Source organism: Vigna unguiculata, chromosome 10, assembly GCF_004118075.2.
Source record: "Vigna unguiculata cultivar IT97K-499-35 chromosome 10, ASM411807v1, whole genome shotgun sequence".
NCBI lineage: Eukaryota > Viridiplantae > Streptophyta > Magnoliopsida > Fabales > Fabaceae > Vigna > Vigna unguiculata.
In genome coordinates this window covers 23,760,911-23,785,990 of record NC_040288.1, presented here as the reverse complement: position 1 = coordinate 23,785,990, position 25,080 = coordinate 23,760,911, and the positions used below count along the sequence as shown (strand labels likewise).

The window sequence follows — 25,080 nt, the reverse complement described above, 5'->3', positions numbered from 1 at the left end:
GTTTTAATTGTGTTTAAAGGTTGTTTGTTATGTTTAAAAACTCGCAACTTCCATGGGAAAGTCTATGGTCAATGCTGGCTTTCACTAGGGACCCACCCATCCTCACTTTGACGGAATGTCCCAGTTTCAGCTTTTGAATTTTCGTGTATGCAAATAACACCACTTCATAGAAAGATAGAATAACTAAAAAATATAAATAATACATTTCTTTCTAAACTGGGCATACCTTAGCCTCGAGAAGCTGAATAAAATTGAAGAAGATTTGGAGGTTGTTGAGCCTCAACTTACCAAGGTTGCGATTAATCGTGTCCCATACAAGTGGGATTACGCTTTTTACTATAGTGAAAACTTTAAGATAGCATTAATAGAATTTAATGAATTACCCACTCATTTGGTTTTTTACATTTCACTAGTAAGAGACCCGTGCATACGCACGGGTCGTGGTTTTTGATTTTTTTGCTATTATATATATATATATATATATATATATATATATATATATATAAATGAAATATTAATTTAATTGTTTATTTTTATTAATTTAATTATGTACAATAATTAATTTATTATTTTATTATAAGATTGGTTTGATAGTTATAATAAATTTATTTGTTAAATTAATAAAAGAAATAGTTGTAATAACAGTATTAAATAATGAATATTTAAATATGTTATTAATATTGGTGCATATTATACTATATTCATTATATTAATAAAATTTCTAATTATAATATTATATTTTACTATTATATAATTAATGTAATTATTGTTAAATTAATAATAATAATAGATTATACTAATATTCTTATTAATAATAATTAGATTAAAACATAATAGTTAGATATGGATAGAGATGGCAACAGAGTCGTGCGGGGACGGATTTCGCTATCTCATACCCATCCCCGCAAAAGAAATTCATCTCATCCCCATATCCAAATCCAAATCCAAATCTAAATTCAACGGGTATCAGTTTTATCCCATCCTCATCCCCACCGGGTAATGGATATAATCTTGTACTCATACCCGTACCCGTTTCCTTACTATTACAATATAAATTTTAATTAATTTTTATAAAAAAAAAATTACGGTAAAGGAAACATAATATTATCAAATATTCAATATTAGGAGGATGGTTGTTTCTTCGATATCAAATACTTTGAAATAAATTATAATTGTTTACATTTTAGATTAGAATACCAAATAAAATTTCATGAATATTAAATTTGCAAACTGCAAACATTAATGAAACCTAATTGATAAAATTTTAAAAAATTTAATGGAAAACAAATATTCAAATTAAAATATATTTTAAATGTATAAAATATATTTTAAATGTTTAAAATATATTTTAAATGTTTGTTTACTTCAATTTTTTAAATTCTAATGAATCTCATTTTTTATACACTAATAAAAATGATAATGCATCACTTAATCAAAATGCCGTAAATAACAAATAATAAAATTTTAATATAGATATTGTATCTTTTGAACTCCAATATATGTTGGATGGTGATAAAAAAATATTCATGGCAATTACATTAAATTTTGATATTGTAGGAAATAAAAGTTATTTATACAATTATAGTGAAAAATTACAGGATGATTGATATAATGAGTTAGAAAATAAAAAAATAATTAGATAAAATATACTGAAATAGTATTCTACATGATGAAAATAAACAAAAAATAAAAATATTAAAAAGTTAACAAATGTATGTCTTAGAAACAATTTGAGAAACTATTGAAAGAAATCAAACAAAGAAAAATGAATGTATAATTAAGGGTATGATAAGATGAAAAATACCTTAGACATCTAAGAACACTTTTCAAATATCAACATATATACTCAATAGTTGAGAAATAATTGTTTTAGCAAAACAAAAGAGTTCTTCAAATGAAACAAAAATTAATAAAAATAAGTAAAGAATTTTTTTAGATTACCTAGTAAATGAAAGGCTTACGCTATTAAACACTTAAATGGAGTGTATTAAACATACTCTTGTGAAAAGAAAATATACAATAAATATTCAAATATGAGACATAAAATTTTTTTAATTGACATACATCATTTTATCATAATTACATAAATGTTATGATAAGATGAAAAATATATTGGAGATTCGAATGAGTTTCATGACAAACCAAATAATTAGAAGAAATAAAAAATTGGAATATATATATATATATATGGTTACTTAGTTAATTGTGAACATTTTAATAATTTAAATGATGATGGAGATATGATGGGGACGAGTATTATGGTGGGGATATGTACATCCCCATAATCATTCCCATACCCAATTGAAAAAGTCAGGGATTCCCCATATTCATACCATGCCAATACCCAGTCAATGCGGAGATTTCGCGTCAAAACAAGGACAGATTCGGGCAATACTCACGGGGGCAGATTTATTTGTCATCTCTAGATATGGATTTGTTTGTTTTAAATTATGAAATTGGTACTAATTGATAAATAATGTATAGTAAAATAATATTGTTACATGATTAAAATTTATAATTACAAGTTTAAGTTATATATTATATTAAAATGAAAAACATAAGGACATGTTGTCGTGGTTTAAGTAAAATATAAGTATATTGTGTAATATGGTATCTACAAAATAAATACAACATGAAATTGATGTTAAATATTTTATATAAATAAACATGTAGATATATTTACATATATATTATGTTAAAATGAGATGTGTATGCACAGTAAAATGTAGAAATATTGTATAATATGGTCCTGTATTAATTAAAAACATGAGATTGATGTTACAATTTTTAAATAGAGATACATGTAGATATAAATACTTGTATATTATATTAAAATGAAATGCAAATGGTCGTTATTAAAGTAAAACGAATGCATATGGTGTGATATGATCTCGTACAAAATATATACAACATGAAATTGATGTTAAAATTTTTAAATAAAAATACATGTAAATATAAACATATGTATATTATTTAAAATAAAATGTGTATCCACATGTCATTATTAAAGTAAGATGTAGGTATAGGTATATTGCGTAATATGGTCTCGTATAAAATAAATACAACATGAAATTGATGTTAAAATTTTTAAATAGAAAAACATGTAGATATAAAAACACATTATATTACATTAAAATAAAATACATATGCAAGGTTCGTTGTTAAAGTAAAATGTAAACATATTGTATAATATGGTTTTGTATAAAATAAATACAATATGAAATTGATGTTAAAATTTTTAAATAGAAATACATGTATATTATATTAAGATGAGAGGTGTATGCACAGATCGTCGTTGAAGTAAAATATAGACATATTCTGTAATATGGTCTCGTATAAAAATAAATACAACATAAAATTGATGTTAAGATTTTTAAATAGAAACACTTGTAGATATATAATAATAATAATAATAATAATAATAATAATAATAATAATAATATAAATAGTTAATAATTATAATGATAATATTTGTAAAAGTAATACCAATTATACTAATAATAATACTAATAGTAATTATGTTAACACTAATAATATTAATATTGTGCACCGTGGATCCCGTACGAAACAAAATTCAAAACAAAGTTAATGTTAAAATTTATTAACAAAAGTATAGATATAACAACTTAAACCAATATTTAAAAATATAAATTAAAAGAATGAAATTAAACTTGAAATAATATATATATATATATATATATATATATATATATATATATATATATATATATATATATAACACCCCATTTAATTAAGTACGTGAAAATTAAAGGAATGTCATGATACAGATAACATGAAATCGCGATCTGGGATCAACTCCATACAACCCATGGCACACCACGATGCCCAAAAGAAACTAGAGGAAAAGTTAACTAGAGGAAAAGTTAACCAGAGTGCATGAAACTAAGGACGAACAGATACATGGGTCGCAACCCTAAATGAACTCATACAGAAATAACAACTAGTCCACGCGGACTATGCAGCAGAGTCTCCACTTCCTTGCTGACCTTTGGAACCTCGCCCATCTGCTCCCATCAATTAAATTGATGATCATCGCAAGAAGAACAGCCACATACAATACAACCATACAAACAAACGGGTAAGCTAGAGCCAACACATATTCATCACACAGTCAAGTACACTATCATCATCCCATATCCATATAACAACCAAGCATGTTGTGACTCTTCATTCAATACACTACGACTCGACTCGACTCATCCGGATACGTATAACTTAGTCGGATTCAGCGGATGTTTGCACTTCTGGTGGATACCTCTGCTCGACTCTGAGCTGCTCATCTCCGAGCTATGTGTTACAAGTGTTACGATGAATCAAATCTCCCTCACCACAAGGTTAGCCCTTAATGAATTTCAGGCCTCCTGCTACTCTCACCACAGGAGTCAGTCCGCTCTAAGTGAGACTAACTGGCCCCTTAGAGTGTCAGGATGCAGTCCTTACCTTGAATCCTTACCTAGTTATACAGATGGGGCACCACCATGGACACCCACTAATAGTGGCCATGGAATTACGTCCCGACCACTGAAGCGCAACCCTAAAAGTCTCACCTAGAGACCCCAAGGAATTATGCACTAACACGGACCAGCATACATAAACAACCAAGGATTTATACATACGTTGCACGTGAGGTTTCAACCCAAAACCCATAACAAATCTCCATTTCTCATATGTTTGAATCATTACCAACTCGTTATTCTCAATCATGCGTAAGGTGTTTCTTCTCATGCCAACCATACCAAAGCTTTACCAACCACCAAGATTCATTATTACTCATGCCAAGTTTGTGACCCCACACACATACATATGTAACCAACTCATTATATACAAGTCATGTAGGGATCAGGCCAACTTTCATACCAAACCCATCATTTGTAATTCAGGAATTATACTACGTATACCTCATACTCCCTTATATACATATCACTCATCATACATTCATACCCAACCAGAACAGACCATTCAGGAACAAACAAACATCCAAACACAGCGCTGTCTCGCCCAGCACCTCGCTCAGATTGAGGGGTCTCGCTCAGGCGAGACAATCTTGCTCAGGCGAATCCCCCTCCGCCTAGGCGAGGGCTCAAACAGGAACAAGAAAACATCGCGGGATCTCGCTCAGGTGAGACCCCTCTCGCCTGGGCGAGTTGTGTGCTCGCTCAAAACACACTCTGGTCGCCTGGGCGACCACTCGCGTAGAAAGCTCTGGGCGAGCCTCTGCACATCTCGTTTGGGCGAGTCAAGCTCGCCTGGGCGAGTCTATCAGTGTTCGCCACTGTTCGCACCTGCACAACGCATACCCACACCCAACAGAGATTTCCAAGCAGTTAAAACGCCCCATAGCAGTACACAAACTCAAGCAAACCACAAACCACAACGATACAAGACAAAGTACACCACACGAAGAGGGTCTAGCTTCCCTTACCTAGAATAAGCTTGCAAAACAACCCGACACGCCCTCGATACTGAACGCACGAGTACAACAGCTCAAGGAACGAACGGAGGAACTGGAGTAAGAGACAACTTCGAACTAGCTCGATAATGGCAAGAACCTAACCCTAGCAGAACGAATTTTTTTTTTGGTGCACTGAGGAAGGTGACGGCTACATTCTGAAAGTGAACAAAAGATGTGGAATTAAGGCAACACGAAGGGCTCTTATATCATGGGCCAACCTTTAGGTCCACTGTTGCAGGGCAGCCCTTAGAATTAAGGACAGAGTCACGTAAAAGGCCTTACAATATATATATATATATATATATATATATATATATATATATATATATATAAGATGCAATAAATTGTGACATGTAATAATACAAAATAATAATAATAGTAATAATAATAATAATAATCAAATAATAGTAATTCAATTATTATTCAATAAATATTGTAACACCACATTTAATTTAATATACGAAATTAAAGGAAGCGTCACATAGAGATAACATACTAGCGCAGTCCTGGAGTTTAAAACTCAACACCTTACAACCCAAGGCACATCACGATGCGGCGGAACCATCACCTCCCTGTTGTCCGCGGGTGTTCCTCGCATCTGCTCACACCAACAAGTTGATGATCATCGCAAAAGAGAGTACCACACAACAAAACACACAACAAATAAAAGTAGGGTAAGCTAGAGCACAAAAGATTTCATCCATGCATTCAGTTATATTTTCACAATCTCATACACTCATATCAACTAAGCATGTTATGACTTCTCAGACAATACACTACGACACGACTCGACTCATCCGGATACGTATAACTTGGTTGGATTCAGCGGATGCTTGCGCTTGTAGTGGATACCTCTGCTCACCCCCGAGCTATGTGTTACAAGTGTTACAATGAATCAATTTCCCTCACCATAAGGTTAGCCCTTAATGAATTTCAGGCCTCCTGCTACTCTCACCACAGGAGTCAGTCTGCTCTAGATGAGACTAACTGACTCTCTATCTTATTTTATCTTTTTATCTTAATCCTCCCATATTTTTTTTATTTTATTTGACTAACTGTTTTGTATAGATTTTATAAGAACTAACTAGTTAAAAATCAATTTCGTGTTCGTTGGGAGATGACTTTAGGTTACTTTACCCTTTCTATTTTGTTGACTACTTTCTTAACAATACTGAAGTTGTTATAGATAAGTAGTATTAATTTGATCGCGTCAACGACAACGTTATCAATAGGATTGAAAGATAATGCTTGTTTTGGGCTGTCATACAAAGCAAATAAATAATTCATCAATAAAATCCATAGCAAACACAAACCAAAGCTTTTTACAACAAAATTTAGCAAACCCCTAAGTATAGAACAAAAATATAAAAATATACCCAACTAACCCGATTAGAAATAAATAAAAAAATTCAACAAATATATCCTTTAATGTTTTCCGCAAACCCAAAAGAAAGTCGACTCAAAATCTAAGAACGACAACAAGGATGTCTAGATATATATTCACCAAATAAAAAGTAGAAGAATACCATTTGATGAAGAAGACCTGTAGAGACGAAATAGAAACAAAGTTCGGTTAAAACAAAAGTAGAAGAAGAACCTCTAATGAAAAAGGAGAACTCAAGCTATTGAACAATGTCTAACGTTTGATTCGATGTTAAGATGAAGAAGGATAAGTTTTGAGAAGAAGTAAAAAAACCTTTTATGAAGACCGAGAAGGAGAACTCGAAAACAAAGTTGAGTTATTATAACTTACGTTCAATTGGATATGGCGACACAAACAGGAGAAGAAAAAGAAAAAGAAGGAGACAACCTTGAGGCCGAAGGGTTTTCTTCTAGATCTGTCAACTTTTGTAGAAGAAGATTGAAAATAGTTTTTTTCTTGGAGAAGAAGAAGAATAGTAACCGCAACCAACACGTCAATCAACATTTAATCAATATTTTAATCAAAGCATTAAATGTGGAATCATTCAAAAAAGTTGTCGGCCATTAAGGAGGGGAGAAGCGGGAAAGCTTAAATATTGAAAAGATGAAAAAACCCTTAATTTGGAACACGTGTCAACGAATTGGAATGACCAATTCAGTAACTTCATTATACTAACATTTTCTTAGATATATAGTAGATAAGAAGTATTAAATAGAGGTGACTGAGATAGACAATCTATAATAAAGAAGACTCACAAAGTCTTATATTAAAATTTTGAATTTAATTTGGTGTTTATCTCCTACATGATTAACTCATGGCTTATTTCTCTTGCATAAGCAATAAGCACTAAAATCATGAGTGTGAGTTGATTGTGTTGTTAAAAATAGATTAAATTAACATTTAAAATTAAATAAAATTAGCACTGCAACATTTTTCTAAACAACTTAAAAATGTTGTTTAAATTGAAATAATTGTGGCCTTAAGTTTAGCAACGATTTTGTCACGATTTTTCAATTGTGGCCATTACTCAAAGATAATAGACCACAATTTTTAGTCAACACATTTTAAAATGTTGTGTATTCTTTAAGCAATGATTATTTAATTATTGCTTTTATGTTTAGAACATGACTTTGGCTCTAATATCTATTGTTGGATTGAGTGCTTACCACTAATTAAACCAAAAGTTATACCTAATAGTTAATGTGTAACTCTTTCTGATTAATATTGTAGCAACCAAAATGTTATGATTTGATTGTGACTTACCTCACTTATCCCCACCACGAGACAATTGATACATCTTACAACAATTTAATTATTATTGGATCACATGATGGTAATTTAAAAATATTTAGAGTTAAATTACAATAATTTTAAAAATATGGTCTAAACTATCCACATTTTAATAAATGTTGCCTCTAACTATCAACGTTTTCTACCATATTGCTTAAAACAAACTAACAACAATTTGGGTATGCCCTCTAGGTTTAAGGTAAATAATACTCATTATATAACCAACAATAAAAAACTATGGCTTCTTATTTTACACAATAGTTTTTCAGTTGTTGTCATGTCAGTGTTACCTAATCTTTAGGTGTGAAGAAGATTCATATTGTATAGTATAATTGAGAAGGAATCAACACATTGAAGAAACCACAATTTTATTGTTTTGTCCACATTTTCTATGAGCAACATTTAAAAAATGTTTCCTAAATAATTAACAGTTTATAAAATGTGGCCTTTAATAGTTGTAAACCACAATTATATATATTTGTAGCTTTTTTTATGTTTAGACAACAATTTTATATACATGTGTGATTCATTTGGTGTGGTGTAATTTTATTATTATTTTATTATAACTTTATGTTAGAGTTAATTAAGTTGATTCTTATATCTGTGATGATTACAGGGAGACAATAATGTTACTTGACAACTAATTTTTCATATTCTTTAATAAGAGATCATTTGTTATACGCACGAAGATGTGATGAAAAAGTTACAATAAGTAATGTTAAGTTGTTTAGTATGTTAGACAATGTTCAACAAATTGTATATTTAGTATTTTCTTTTCACTATTAATTAATATATTGTGGGATTTGAGTAATTTTATTTTAAAAGTTGGCTTCACAGTAAACCTTCGGCTGTTTCTTTTATCAAACAAATTACGAACTTACTAACTTTTAAATCTATGGGTTAAATATGTTTTTAATTTCTCAAAATTAGTAAATTTTGGAATTAGTCCCTCTTCAAAATTTTATACCAATTTAGTCTTTCATATTTAGAAATGCGTAGATTTAGTCCTTCTAACCAAATTTTTTTAAGTTTATTTGACATTTTAAATGTATTTTATCGTAATATTTGAGTCAACATTAAAGCGAAAATATGTAAAACGGTGTAAACAATTCAAATACTATCATGAAATGCACTTGAAATTACATATAAACTTGACAAAATTTGGTTAAAAAGACTAAATTTACACATTTTTAAAGATGTATGACTAAATAGGTATAAAATTTTGAAGAGAGACTAATTCCAAAATTTACTGAAACTTGAGGAAAAAAAACATATTTAACCCTAAATCTATGAATGACTACGTTCGGATAACAATACTAGCATTTTTAAGCATTCTGTCCTAAGTAGTCATTATTCCTTTTTAATTGTTTCTTTCAATTACCTTTGTTACATTTGTTTAGGAATCATGTATTAGGTGCCTTTAGTTTAAAGTATGTAAACGTTAGTACACATTTATAATTTGAAGCTAGATTCTTTAATTTGCACTGTTCAAATAAATTTAACTGCGTGCTTATGAATTACGTCAATTAAGAAGTTGCTAGGAATAAATATTGTGACTATGGAAACCATGAAAATGTGCATCGGAACGCGTTTCTCTTTTTAGGCTTACATCTTATTGGTCTTGCAATGTGGATGGGACAGAAAAGTCACACTACAAGAATATATTATTATAGTTGGGTTTTTTTAGTAGAGGTTATAATAACCTCTGTTAAGAGATGTAGATAACAGAGGTTTTATAAACCCCTTTTAAGTATCAGGGGTTTGAAAGAAACTCCAGAAAAATTTTATAATATTTTAAAATTTTAATTTGACTATGCTCTTGAAACTCTTTTGTTGAGGAAGAAGAAAAGTGTCGTTGTGGCTCATGAAACTCTTTCGCTGAGGAGGAAGAAGGTGTCGCGGTGGATTATGAAACTCCTTCACTCAAGGTAAATTGTTTACCTCTCATTCAATCATTTTCGTTTCTTTCATTTTTATTTTCAACTCGGTGGCTTTCGACTTCATCTTCATCTCTCTGATTTCACCTCTTTCGATTTCAATTTTCAATTTCGTCTCATTGCTTTCATCGATTGTGCCCTAGGAATTGTGGCTCAGCCTTCAGAGGAAGACGTTTTTGATTTTATCTTTCTCCTTGAAATCAGTTCAGGTAATAAACATCGTTTTCCATGCTTTCAATTTTGTCATTCTTTCGATTTCATCTCCATGATTTCGTCTCAGTTCAATTTCGTCTCTCTGATTTCAGCGTGTTTCTCACCGTTCTCACCTCGAACAGGTTTATTTATTTATCTCTTGATTTTGCCCTAACTTCCCTGATTTTGTTTTATAGTTATCTGATTGTTTTGGAGTTCTACTGATTTTCTTGACTTTCCTGATTTTGTTTCATCACTGTCTTGTATCAGTCGAAATTGGTCTTCTTGTTTAAGTAATTGACTCATTTCAAAAATTATTCTGCATTACTAGTTCTTTTTATTAGGAAGTTAGAAGAAAAACCAAAATCATCCAGACACAAAAAAACACATTAATAACTAGCGTAGAATGGAGTTGGCTATATGCCCCTAAGCATTTCTAAAGCTAGGAGTAGTTCAAATTCTAAGGAAGTAAACAAAAAGTAAACAAAAGAAGAATTCTATCTAGTATGCTAGTTTAGAATGAGGTGGATATGGAAAAGTGGGTAGTTCTCTTGCATAATGATCAGGTGATTGAAAACATTATTTATCAGCTTGTGAAATGCAGATAACAAATGACATCACTTGGTTTCATGGATGTTGCAAGGTATATTCTTTCCTTTTTTTTTGTGTTCAGATCAAACACTTTATTCTTCTGTTTTTTTGTGCTCACTAGGAGTTTTTAGATATTGAATATTTTTTGTTTAGTTTAGTTATTTTGTGCTCACTATAAGACTAATATAGAATATTTTTCATAAAAAATTGCGTTGGTATTAATTTGACTCTATGATCGTGCTATAGATTTTACTGTATATTTTCTGAATTAGGACAAAACTTCTTGACAGACGAAACAAACATAGAGGTTTGAAGGTTCTTTTTTAGGTGGTTAGTTTCTACTTTTAGTTTTAGTTTATATTTTAAATTATGTCATAGGCAAGTAGTTTATATTAACTAATAACTTTGATTGCAGAGGGTGATAATAGGGAGAAAATGATTTTATTGGAGTCCTTGCAAAGCTTACATTCTTGAGCTTGAGCATAAGCCTTGTTAGTATACCTAGCAACAGTAATATCATGAAAGCATTTCAGACTTTAGATTTCTCTGTCTGTTTTCAACTTACTAATTTGTCCTTACAGTCTTTCATTTCTTTATCCATGATCTCTTTGATTCTTTTGGACATAGGCTTCTGCAAACCTAATGCTATTGGAGACTTAATTGTGTTTAGAAAGATTGAATCTGTAGGGAAATAATATGCAGGGATGACCCCATTCGAATGATTTAATAAGAATTAATAAGATTGAATGATTTAATCAGGTGATATGTTTGCATGTATGTTTTCACTGGTTTTAAGTTTTGGATTGTGTGATAGACCTATGTTTTCCTGGTAGAGTGTTTAATGATTTCGGAAGAACATTTAATATTCATCTTATTTAACAAGAAAAACACAATTACGAATCCTGACAATATGACTGATATTTCTTTGGAAATGGTTGTAGCAGTGGCAATTGTCTGATCTACTAATCTTTTCACCTTTCTAGTTTTTGTAAACATTTTTTTTATTGTTTATTGAGTATTAAGTACAATAAATAAACAAGCCATTGCAAACTGTTTTGCTGCAAATGTTATGTAGCAGGTCTTATATTGTTCTGTTCAAAGCATAATTTAGGTAAACTTTAATGAAATTGGGGTGATTGAAATTCCCAAATCCTTTTTTTGAAATGCTATTTGTGTTTCGGACCACTGTGATGATGGGATAACAAATTGAATGTTTATTCTTTGTTAACCTAAGTTATGAGTGAAATTATAACATTTGAAAAATGTTGTTATAGTGTTACTTATCTGGTCTGTTTTTTTATGTATTATACAGTAAAATATCAGCTCTCAAATATTTCATTAAACATCTTCGGTGCATTACCTATTCTTAATCTTCACTTGAGTGATTCGAACATGCATTCATACTTCTATTGGCTGTGATCAAATACATTAATTTTATCCAAATAAACATCTTTGAATACTACGAAAATGTGGAGTTCAAAAGTAGTTGAGGTCAGACCTACGAATGAGGCTGTTGTCTCATTTTGACTATTAAATGAAAAGGTGGGAGAATCAGAAAAGCTTTAATTATTTTTATCATATTATCTATTTATTTCCTCTAATTTGGTTTCTTTATCACTTTAGGTTATAATCAAATATCTTAAATTTGTAAATGCTGACATTTTAAGGATTCACAATTCTCTTTAAAATTTATCCTTTTAAAATGTATGTTATGATTTGTTTTTTGTTAATATTACTTTAGTCAGTCAATTTTTTTAAATTGTCGCCTTTGTTTTACAGAAGCTTATAATTGACACCAATTCTTTCCTGTTGCATTCATGCATGGTCTCATATCTCTTTCCTGTTGCAAACACCTAAAGGCCAATTCTTTCCTTCTCTTCTCTGTTTTGAGGATGGAAATATACAACTAGCAAGGTTTTTTTTTCTTTTTTCAATTGTTGAGTCATTTTACTGATTCATCTTAAATTATTATCCTTCATTGTTTAATTTGATGTGTTTATCTTATTTGTAGACCACCTAAAGATGAAGAAAATATCAACCAAGAAGAAAATGTCAACCAATAAATCTTCTACATGGGGACATGTAGTTACACCTGCAGGTCATCATCAATCTCATTCAGGTAATTATGTCACTTCCTTAATAGGCTTAGTCTATGTATGGTTTTTTGGTCCTCTACATTCACTAGGTGTGTAATCAAATTAAATGTTTCTGTAATCGCATTTAAAAAAAATGTTTAATTGATCTAAAATGGGGTTCAACTTCTATTTTTCTTTCTCGGTTCTTCTTTTTTTCAGTTTTCTGTATTAAACATAAAACTTAAAAATATTGCAACGAAAATTTTGCAGCAGTTGATTGATGTCATGCTGATTTCAACTTCTACTTGAGTCAAAGTGGTGTTGTTGCTTTCTAAATCACCGACACTGTTATTTATTTCAAGTCATTACCATGGTTCAACCATTGCTGAGTTTTGTCAGGAGCTATTACCATTACTACTATATTCATATTTCCATATCATGCACTTTCCAAAACCATGTTCGTAGATTAAGACTATTATCCACTTCATTTGAAAATTAACAACGATGATAATTGTGCAAGACTTTCTCACTTGCATAGCCTATGATTTCAAAATGTACACTGCACCATGATAATTTAGTTTTAATTTCCAGAATATATGAAGAATAAGAAAACGAAAGATTCTATCATGCTTCCCAAAACACTTAAATGTGTCTTTTACTTTTCCTCTTGTTAACCATAACTGATCACACATTAACTTAAATGTATTAAGACAAGCTTGAATATTGAAAATCTAATTAGCTGCTCTGAAATCTTTTCTTTTCTGAATGGCTTTGTGATTTTTCTAACTTTATCAATTTTTATCCATTCTCAAGAGACTTGAAGATAAACTTTTCAACCTCAAGTAAGTCTAAGTCAAAACCTGAAGTGAGTACTCATTCTTCACCTCGTAGTACTCAACCTCCAAGACTTGAAGTACAAATTCCAACCCCAATTACACCTCAAGCAAATATTCAACAAGGTCCTTCATTTTCATTTTCCCTTCCACTTCCATCTGCATCTCAAGCAAGTATTCAACAAGGTCCTAAGTATGCTTGTCCTCCACCTCCATTTGCACCTCAGCCAAGTAATTTGTTTTGTCATATTCTATATATATTTTGTATATATTCTATATTCTGTTTTATATTATGTATTTTGTATATATTTTATTATACATTAGATTCTGTATATATCAATTTGATTTTATCTTCATTTTTAAAAATATCTAACCAATGTATTTTCAGGAACCTTGAAAGTGAGGATATCTTCAACTAGCCAACCCCCAATTGCACCTCAATGTAATTCTCAGCCACCACATCAATCTTTTCCTGTATCTGAACCAACAATACCAACTACATCACATTCATATTCTGAAAATGAAGAGGAAGAAAATGAGGAGACTGAGTTGCAAGTAGATGAACAAAGGCCTGCAACCCGAAAAAGAGCATGGTTTGTTAATGTCATTGGTAAGGAACTATATACAAAGTACTACATAATATATTATACATATATTTGTATTTATAATAAATTAGTAACAATTATTTTCTCACATTCCGTAGATGATCAAGGAAAGAGAATTACAAAACAACTACGAACCAATGATGTGTGGCATTTACCTCCTAGTGAAAGGATTGTTGTGCAGTGGAATAATGAGGGTCAACCAATTGCAGATGGTGGAGCATTATTGAATAGGTTCTTGGGTAGCATTGCAAGAAACTCTAATTCTCTTCCTATTAGTTATTCTAGTTGGAAGAAGATTCCTAAAGATTATAAAGAAGACGTAGTTAAGAATACTATTCAGGTCAGCATTGTAAAAGCTTAATGTATGATTTAATTATACTATAACTCTTGTTAATTTTAACTGTTTTATGTTTTGAAGGCTAAGTTTGATGTCCATTCTGATGTTCATATAAGCCACATCCTCAAATCACTTAACATAAAGTGGAGAGACCACCGACAGGAATTGTGGCAACTTAGAAATGATGGAACACGTACTAGAGATGAATTGATCACAATGGTTCCAGCAGGAATAGATAGAGATCATTGGGCTTCTTTTGTGGATTATCGACTAAATTCAAAAACAAAGGTATATTGAAACTATTTTTCATCAACATCGTTCAAGTTAATGATTATTAATTTTTATACGTTGATGATTAGGAGCATGCTCTGAAAAATAAAGATAATAGGGCAAAGCAAACCATTGCTCACACATGTGGATCTAAGAGCATTGCAAGGAAAAGAGATGAAATGGTGATAATACTACATATCTTGATGTGAACTTTTTGTTTCAATTTTTGGCTTTATGTGTTATATTTTTTTTTCTTTAATTTTATAGGAAAAAGAGTGTGGCCACAAGGTTAGTAGAGGAGAGGTATGGATAGCAACACAAGGTTAATGGGGGTTTTTGGAACCCCAAGCATTACTGGAGTTTTTGTAAACCCCATGTATTACTGGGGGTTTTTGGAACCTCATGCATTACTGGGGGTTTTCAGAACCCCAGGCATTAATGAGGGTTTTCAGAACCCCAAGCATTAACGGGGGTTTTCGAAACCCCAAGTATTAATGGGGGTTTTCGAAACCCCAAGTATTAATGGGGGTTTTCGAAACCCCCAGTAAATTGCGCTACTTCCAGGGGTTGCTAAAAACCTCCGGTAATCCGTTAGCCACGCTTGCACTTCCAGGGGAATCTAAAACCCCTGGTAAAACCATTAGTGGGGGTTAAAACCCCCAGAAACACCATATATAACCCCCGCTAAAAACAATTATTTTTGTAGTGTCACCACACTGTTTGAGTCTCACTTTCTGGATTATCATTATATGAATGTAGAATTTTTAGGACAATAATATTTTGACTACTGAATTTTGATTATTGAATTTTGACAACTTTTTTTTATAACATGAAGTATCATTTTTTAAGTGATTTTAAAATATTGAAAATGAGAAAAATGACAAATGAAAAACTATTTAGAAGATGACATTTAAGGTTGTAAGACAAAGTTGTCAAAATTTAGTAGTCAAAAAATTATTTCCCCAAAATTTAACTTAGTGTTTTTGTACGTCTGAATGTTTTTCTTTTGTTTGGTTTAGTTTCATCTAATTTTTAAAGGTTTTCCCTTGCCAATGGGATGATAACTAAACCTGTTTATTAAGGCTCTTTTTCTTTAAAATAATGTGAAAAGTCTCATTTTTCTGATGTAGAGTTTTTCAAAACTTATCGTCTTCCCAAAGGACAGAATCTTAGGTTGAACTTAAATGTGAAAACATGAAAAAAATGTCTTAAGAATGATTACGTGATTTTCACAACGCGTGACAAATTAGAAGGTTTCTATTTATAATTTGGATGAGTTTCATTTCTGTTATTACTGTGGAAAAATTTACACTATTACAGATTCAAATTCATGGTAGATAAGACCGTATATTATTTCAAACTTAAACTTATCATATATATGAAAAGTGTGATGGGATAATAATTTAAAATCTCGTGTCCTTGTTACTGATTTAAATGTTATATGCTGTCATGTAAAATGTGTATTTATTTACGACCACCGGCGGAACTATGATATGACGGGGGAGCCACGGCTCCCCCATTTTTTTTTTTGAATTTTTTTTATATATATTTATATATTTTTTAAAATTATATTATATATTATTTATATTAAGATTATATTATGGAAAATTATAATAAAAGATAAAATAAAAAATTTTAACAGAAACATTAATTTATAAAAGAGATTAGGGTTTTTTTTTTCTAACTATAAGATCTTTCCACCATGTAAATTATCATGAAAGTGTGTGAAGAGAGATAAATATAAAGAGATAGATTGGGAAATAGAGGTTGAAAACACATAGATTGAGATTCATGTATACATTCTTGCATGATCTCTCACAAATGAAGGTTAGTATCTTATTATGATTTATGTATGTTAGTTAGTTTATGATACTTTTTAGGATGTTTCTTCCAAATTAAGTTTATTCCAAATTAATATAAACCCTAATTACGATTTTAGGGATTCTTTTATGAAATTGGTATGAACCCTAATTATAATTTTTCCTAAATTATTATAACTCTTAATTATGAAATTTAGGGATTTTGTGTTTTTCGCGACCTATGGTAATTTTTTTTTAAGTTTTGAATTTATACAATATTGCTTATTTAATTAAAGTAGTATGAGTTTTGTTATGTTTTGCAGTGTGATAATTGTGATTTGTGAATATAAATTTTATTTTTTCTAAATAGGTGAGAGGTGATAAATTTATATTAGAAAGATTATGATAAAAAGTAAAAAAAATGATTCCTTTTGTTCAAAGAGGAAGGTTTGTGATGAAGATGAAAAAGAGATGCATTTACGTTAACTAAACCAAAAATTTAATAACAACCAAGAATTTAAGACAATATAAAACAAATCTCTAAAGTTCTCAGAGTTACATATAATGAATTTAAAAATTCATTAGAACGTGATCTGGAAAAACGACATCAAATTTTACAATACCACCAAATCAAATTGATGAGATACGAATGACTTATCTAAAATAGTATTCATGAATTGGTATCATGATATAATAGCATGATATAATAGCGAATGATAGTAATATTTTTTTGAATTCTACTATTATATGTGTTTGTTTTAAGGAGAGAAAATGAAGAGAAAAAAATGAATAGTTTTTTTTCTAAAGAAAAATTATATATAACAAATCTAATTTGGCCCCCTACAATTTTAATCCTAGTTCCGTCACTGTTTACGACAACAAGTTTTAGATATGGAAACATGTCTCTTGCCCTTGTTAAATACTTATCACTAATTTAATAGATTTGATCTGATGTGATAAAATAAGATACAATGATAGCATAACAATATATTGGGACAGAACAAGACACCATTAAAAGAACAAAAGAAAAATAGGTTGTTGGGACTATGATTATATATATAAACAATTCATATTATCATAATTTTTTCTACTACAAAATATAAAATGATGGGTTTAACATATAAATAAGTGAGTTCAAATATGTCGTATTTTCAGCATTAAGCTTTATTGTTAGAAAGAATAGTCATGTTCAAGAGAGAGGTGAACTATTAATGAATTTTCAAAAATTTAGAATCAAAAGATGAAGTTTTAATAAGCAATTGATTTATTGATATAGTAGTGGACTTTTTGTTAAGTTTCTCGTATTAAAATATTTAACATTACAATTTCTTTTAATTTAGTGATCAATTTAGTGGTGATAAGATTGTCAGTCAAAAAAATTAGTAACTAAATCAGTTGTTGTTATTAAAAAATTAATAAATATTGACCAAATTTTAGATAAACAAATATCAAGTCTGCGGTCTTTTTTTGAGTTATTTTGAAATATCCTCTTCTGAATATTAAAAACAGACAGTTGTGGTACTTAATACTCATTGTTTTGGTACTTAATATTAAACATTAAAAACACATTAGATTAATCTCTTATTTATTAATATTTTCGGTAATTAATAAAAATAAAAATTATTTATTTATTACCCCACTTTTTTTAGAAGTGTATAAATTAAAAGAAATTATAAGTTACAACAATAAGACCGTATCATCGAAATCTTAAAAAAGTTATAAGTTTTTTCAGAAAAATATTTTATAATGTGTATTTATTTAAAGATTTTATATAAGCAGTGACAGAACTTGGACAAAAATTGTAGGGGTGCCAAATTAGATTTGTTATATATAATTTGTTTTTAGTTGAGAAAAAAAAAGCTCTTCATCTTTTCTCTTCATTTCCTCTACTTAAAACAAGCACATATAATAGTAAAATTCAAAAAAATATTACTATCACTCGTTATTATATCATGATACCAAACCATGAATACCATTCTAGATAAGTCCTTTGTACTTCATCAATTTGATTTGGTTGTATTGTCAAATTTGAGGTTGTTTTTCCCAGCTCGTGTTCTAATGAATTTTTAAATTAATTAAATGTAAGTTTAAGAACTTTAGTGATTTGTTTTTTATTATCTTGAATTCTTGGTTTTCATGAATTTTCTCAAGTTTAGTTAACTAAATGCATTTTTTTTTCATCTTTATCACCTTCCTCTTTAAAAAAAATCAATTTTTCTACTTTTTATCATAATCTTTCTAATATAAATTTATCACCTCTCGCCTATCTAGAAAAAATAAAATTTATATTCACAAATCACAATTATCACAGTGCAAAACATAACAAAATTCATACCACTTTAATTAAATAAGCAACATTGTATAAATTCAAAACTTAAAAAAAAATTACCATAGGCAACAAAAAACATAAAATCCTTAAATTTTATAATTAAGGGTTATAATAATTTGGGAAAAATTATAATTAGGGTTCGTACCAATTTCATAAAAGAATCCCTAAAATCATAATTAGGGTTTATATTAATTTAAGATAAACTTAATTTGGGAGAAACATCCTAAAAAGAATCATAAATTTAATATACATAAATCATAATAAGATATTAACCTTGATATGTGAGAGATCATGCCAAAATGTATACTTCAATATCAATATATGTGTTTCTCAACCTCTATTTCCCAATCTATCTCTTTGTATTTATTTATTTTCACACACTTTCATGATAATTTACATGGTGGAAAAATCTTATAGCCAGAAAAAAAAATTCTAATCTCTTTTATAAATCAATGTCTCCATTAAATTTTTTTATTTTATCTTTTATTATAATTTTTCATAATATAAACTTAATATAAATAATATATAAATATAATTTTAAAAATATATAAATATATATAAAAAAAATTTAAAAAAAAAATTGGGGGAGCCGTGGCTCCCCTCTGTCACCATGTAGTTCCGTCAATGACTGCACTCATATGAGCCGGTCTGTCTATTACACTACATTACATCAACAATATTAAAATTAATTAAGGAAGAAAATCAAATCAAACAATTATAAATATATGGATAGAAATATAAAACCTGGAGGGAATACCATGCAAGACATTTTGCCTTAGCTGTTGATCTCCCTAACAACATGTTATGTCCAACAATTGAACTATGATAAAGGGAATAAGTTAGGATACTTTTATATAGCATGTCATATTCATAAGATTGAGATTGAGGTTTCTTACCAATCTATCACTTGTCTAAGATGGTTGGGGGGAGGGCGGTGCAAAGAGCAAAACCACACAACAAGGTTCTCCCTTAAGGAAACCACAAGTAACTGCCAATAACGCTTGAGAAGAAAATAAATTCATTGTTATGCATTAAAATGACAGATTATATTCATAAGTTAACAAAAATGACTTACCCAGCAACATAATGGACAAAAGAAAATTCTTTTCCGCGTTGAAAGCATCGGGTCACATATGATTGGATGTCATCAAACTTGTTGCCTTCATGAGTGAGTTGGGGGTCTACAAACCCATATAGCGGCAATTTTGACTAACCCTGGATAAAGCAATACTTACTTGCAGTTTTAAAATCCCAGGTATTTAGTGGCGGTTTGGAACCCTTGGTATTTACCAATGGTTTTTGGAACCTCGGATATTTATCGATGATTTTGAAACGCCTAAACCAGCAGTTTTATATGCCTTTATTTACATATAGTTCTGAAACCCCAAGTACTTTGAGGAGGGTTTTACAAACCCAACTAGTTGTTAACAATTTTAAATCCTTTATACTCGATGACAGTACTAAAATCCCCTTGTCCATGTTTTGATCCCTACAATGTAATTCATTATTTATTGATGTTTTACTTATGTTTCAAATTCCCTTAATTTTATCTATTAAAATTTTTTAATGCATATAATTCCTAAAACATGTGATATAAAAAACAAAAATTCTAACATTTAGACATTTATTTATAACTAGATATAAAATTCATAAAAACAAAGAATATTGTCAATAACTTCAAGGTAAATAATAAAATTTAAATATTTGAACTAGTGAAATTCTACAATATCTTTGTTTTTATAGTTATAAAGTCAAATATAAGAAAGTCTAATAATATTTTTCAATTATCAATCTTCTTCTGAATCATTTGTTTCTTCATTAGAAACACTCCCTAATACCTAACAAAGAATAATCATAATTAATTAACATTCATTTCAATATAAAATATATATTAATATAGTAAAGATTTAAATAATTACTTTTCAAAATTTTGTAAATATAACTATGTAAAGAAATAGCTGCAATTCAATACATCACCGTTGTAACACCCCATTTAATTAATAATCCTAATTAAAGCAAGCGTCACACAGAATAATATAGTAGCACAATCTTGAAGTATAAACACTACTTCTTACAATAACCAAGGCACACTACGATGCCAAAACAAGACAAGATACAAGGTTCAATAGTGATCAAAATGAGATTTTAAAAGACTAGCCAATACATGGGCCATAGCCCTATAAGAAAGCCCAAAACAGTAGAATCCAGCCTAGACAAGCTATGCAACAGAACCACCATCTCCCTGTTGACCACGAGTATTTCTCGCATATGCTCACATCAATAAATTGATTATCATCGCAAAGAGAGAAAAACCACACCACATAACATACACCAAACAAAAGGTTAAGTTAGAGCGAAAAAGGATTTATCATACGATCATATACATTTTCACAGTCAAATATACATACATCATCCAATCATGTTATGACCTTCCAAACAATACACTAAGACTCGAGACACAATTCATCCAGATATATATAATTAGTCAGATTCAGCGGATGCTTGCACTTGTGGTGGACTTCCCTGCTCTACCGAGCTGCTGTCCCGAGCTAAGTGTTACAATGTCTCAACCCCCACACACAAGGTTAGCCCTTAGTGGGTTTCAAGCCTCCTGCTACTCTTACCACAATAGTCAGTCCGTTCTATGTGAGACTAACTGACTCCTTAGAGTGTCAGGATGAAACCTTACCTTGAATCCTTAATAAATTATATAGATGGGGCAGCACCATGAACTCCCACTAACAGGGGTCATGGAATTACGTCCCGACCAACTGAGGCACCACCATGAAGTATCACCTAGAGGTTCATGGAATTACGTCCTAACCAATGAGGGACCACCACGACACCATTAGGGAATTACGTCCTAACCATAACCACAACTTGTTCCAACAACCTATATAACAAAATCATCCATACCAATTTCATGCCACTCTTATAACCAATCATTTTATAGTCATTACATGCCAAGATCATGCCAAATTTATTACTCCAGTCCATACAATCAGAGATTTCATGCATATCCATATGTTTCATACTTTGAATGGAACTAATGAAGTAAATCATATAATCAACAACTGCAACAATAGAAATATACAATCCTCCAAACTCACTGCTGTCAATCTCGCTCAAGCCAGATGCTCTTGCTCAGGCGAGAGAGATCCCTCGCTCAAGCTAAAAGCCCTCACCTGGGCGAGTTCTCGAGCAGTGGGCACCTCGAGCTCTCGCTCCAGCAAGCCCATCTCGCTTAGGCGAGATTGCTCTCGCTCATGCGAGAGGCCTTCGCTCAAGTGAAAACCCGAAATAGAGGAGAGGGCGAGCCATTGTTAACCTTGCTTAGGCGAGATGCTCCTCGCTTAGGCGAGAGCTCCTCGTTTGGGAGAAAGACGCACTCGCCTAGGCGAGTTTAACAGGTCTCTCCCCTTTTTCATGCGAGGACCATTCCAAAAAACACAGTAAAGACATACCCAACTCAGATTTCTTATATACACAACATCAATCAGACATTTAAAACACGGTTCACCAATAAAATCAACCGTATGCTATAAAACTCAAGGAACCTTAGCTTCGCTTACTTGGAAATAGCTAGAAAAGGGCCTCGACTCTAAGCAGTGGGGCACGACAGCTCAAGGAACAACTTAAGAAGTTGGAAAAATTAAAGGAACAGTAGGAACTGAAGTTACTAAGACGAACAATAACTGGAACCAATACAACAGTGCTGGAAAATAGGTAACTACGGGATGAGGGACAATTTATGTGGAGAAAGAACTAAGTTCGAACTTGCTTGACCAAGGTGGTACCAAACCATAGTAGAGAAAAGACAACAGCTATAAGGAAAAGAGTAAGAGAGACATGTTTTTCTGAAAGTGAGATGAATGAGTGGGTTAGGGCAGATTAGGGTGTTTGACTCCCTATGGGCCAACCCTAGGCCCAACTGATTTGGGGCAGCTCCTTTAAAATAAGGCATATAATAACTAGGCCTTACATTCCCCCCAACAAGAAAAATTTTCGACCTCGAAAATAAAAACTTACCAGGAAAACAGATGCGGATGTGACTTCCTCATATCCTCTTCCAACTCCTAAGTAGAGTCACCTATCCTCCGATCCCAGATGACCTTGACAAGACGAACTACTTTTCCTCGACGTTCCTCTACTCGACTATCCTTTAAAGCCACGTGTGGTACTTCCATAGTGAGATCCTCACTGATCTGTACATCCTCTGTTTCCAACACATGAGACAGATCAAACATGTACTTCCTCAGCTGTGACACGTGGAATACCGAATGAAAATTTGCCAACTAAGGAGGCAAGACCATCTCATAAGTCACTGGCCCAATCCTCCTCGAGATCTGATAAGGGCCAAGGAACTTAGGAGAGAGGTTTCTTGAGAGGAGAGCCCTTCCCACACCAATGGTTCGGGTCACCCTCAAGAATACATGATCTCCAGTTGTGAATTCCAAGGGTCTCCTTCTACGGTCTGCATAAGCCTTTTGTCTACTTTATGAAGCTTGCATTCTGTCTCTCACCATTCTCACCTTCTCGGTGGTCTGTTCTAACAACTCTGGTCCGACAAGCACTGCTTCCCCATCTTGATACCAACACAGAGGGGTCCTACACTTCTTGCCATATAGAGCCTCGTATGGTGCCATACCAATGCTCGCATGGAAGCTATTTTTGTAGGTGAATTCTATCAATGGTAAAACTTCATCCCAAGCACCCAGATGATCTAATACACACGTCCTCAACAAGTCCTCAAGCGACTGAATCGTCCTCTCAAACTGACCTTCGGTCTGGGGATGATAAGATGAACTCATGGTTAGTTTGCTACCCAAAGCACTCTGTAGCGTCTGCCAAAACTGGGAAGTGAACCGCGGATCTCTGTTTGAAACGATGCTCGAAGGCACTCCATGCAGCCTCACAATCTCCTTAATGTACAATTGGGCCAACTTAGCCATGAGCATCCGCAAGTTCATCGCCAAAAAATGAGCACTCTTGGTCAATCTATCCACTATAACCCAGATGGTGTCATGCCCCCTAAAAGTTCATGGCAAATGGGTCACAAAATCCATCGAGATGTTATCCTATTTCCACCTTGGTATTTCCAAGGGCTGTAGGATTCCACCGAGTCTCTAATGCTCCACCTTTGCCTTTTGACATGTCAAACAGAATGATACAAACTAAGCTACATCTTTCTTCATTCCCTGCCACCAGAAGGTCTCTTTGAGGTCCTGATACATCTTAGTCATGCTAGGATGCAAGCTAAGACGACTCTTGTGCCCTTCCTCAAGGATCAACCTTTTTACTCTTACGTCATCTGGTACACAAACCCTACCTTGAAACCTCAGTATGCCATCATTACCCAAAGCAAAATCCTCCGCTTCATCAAATCCAAGTTGTTCTCTCCCCCTATTCAAGCTGGCATCTAACAACTGCCTCTCCTTGACTGAGTCCAAGAAATCACTAGATATAGTCAAAGTACTACACCTAATGAACTCGGATCCCAACTCCACTTATAGCTTCATATTCCTGAACTGCTCTAGTAGCTCCACCTCCTTTATCATAAGATGTGTTGTATGCATTGTTTTCCTACTTAAGGCATCTGCTACCACATTTACCTTCCCCGGATGATATAGTAGCTCAAAGTCATAATCTTTTAAGAATTCCATCCATCTCCTCCATCTCATGTTTAACTCTTTCTCATCAAATGAATACTTGAGACTCTTGTGATCACTGAATACACGAAACTGGGCACTATAGAGATAGTGCCTCCAGATCTTCAAGGTAAACACAATAGCCGCCAACTCCAAGTCATGAGTGGGCTAGTTTCTCTCATGCACTTTGAGTTGCCTCGAAGCATATGCCACTGCCTTCTTCTCTTGCATCAACACATAACCCAACCCTAGATGAGAGACATCATAATAAACTTCAA

At 31.7% G+C, this 25,080-nt stretch overlaps 1 protein-coding gene across 15 annotated transcripts; it reads left to right on the top strand.

The window, feature by feature from the left end:
• The first annotated feature begins 9,865 nt into the window (after positions 1 to 9,865).
• LOC114166913 lies at positions 9,866 to 15,756 on the top strand. Of its 15 annotated transcripts, none has more exons than XM_028051793.1 (12): positions 9,866 to 10,114; positions 10,267 to 10,332; positions 10,429 to 10,458; positions 10,920 to 10,958; positions 12,766 to 12,820; positions 12,918 to 13,025; positions 13,795 to 14,045; positions 14,203 to 14,424; positions 14,518 to 14,759; positions 14,838 to 15,044; positions 15,116 to 15,208; positions 15,294 to 15,756. In XM_028051793.1, the coding sequence occupies exons 6-12, from the start codon at positions 12,979 to 12,981 to the stop codon at positions 15,351 to 15,353; spliced, it is 1,122 nt and encodes a 373-aa protein (XP_027907594.1). In that variant the 5' UTR covers positions 9,866 to 10,114; positions 10,267 to 10,332; positions 10,429 to 10,458; positions 10,920 to 10,958; positions 12,766 to 12,820; positions 12,918 to 12,978; the 3' UTR covers positions 15,354 to 15,756. The 15 variants fall into 15 exon arrangements, with proteins under 15 accessions (XP_027907594.1, XP_027907590.1, XP_027907593.1 ...); XM_028051789.1 differs by having other exon boundaries at positions 12,686 to 12,820; XM_028051792.1 differs by having other exon boundaries at positions 10,920 to 11,397.
• Positions 15,757 to 25,080: the final 9,324 nt, after the last annotated feature.

Coding starts and splice junctions, on each gene's coding strand:
- LOC114166913 (XM_028051795.1), top strand. CDS start 12,979: ATGGGGACATGTAGTTACACCTGCAGGTCATCATCAATCTCATTCAG. Junction 14,046..14,202: donor TCCATTTGCACCTCAGCCAA/GTAATTTGTTTT, acceptor ATGTATTTTCAG/GAACCTTGAAAGTGAGGATA. Junction 14,760..14,837: donor TAGTTAAGAATACTATTCAG/GTCAGCATTGTA, acceptor TATGTTTTGAAG/GCTAAGTTTGATGTCCATTC.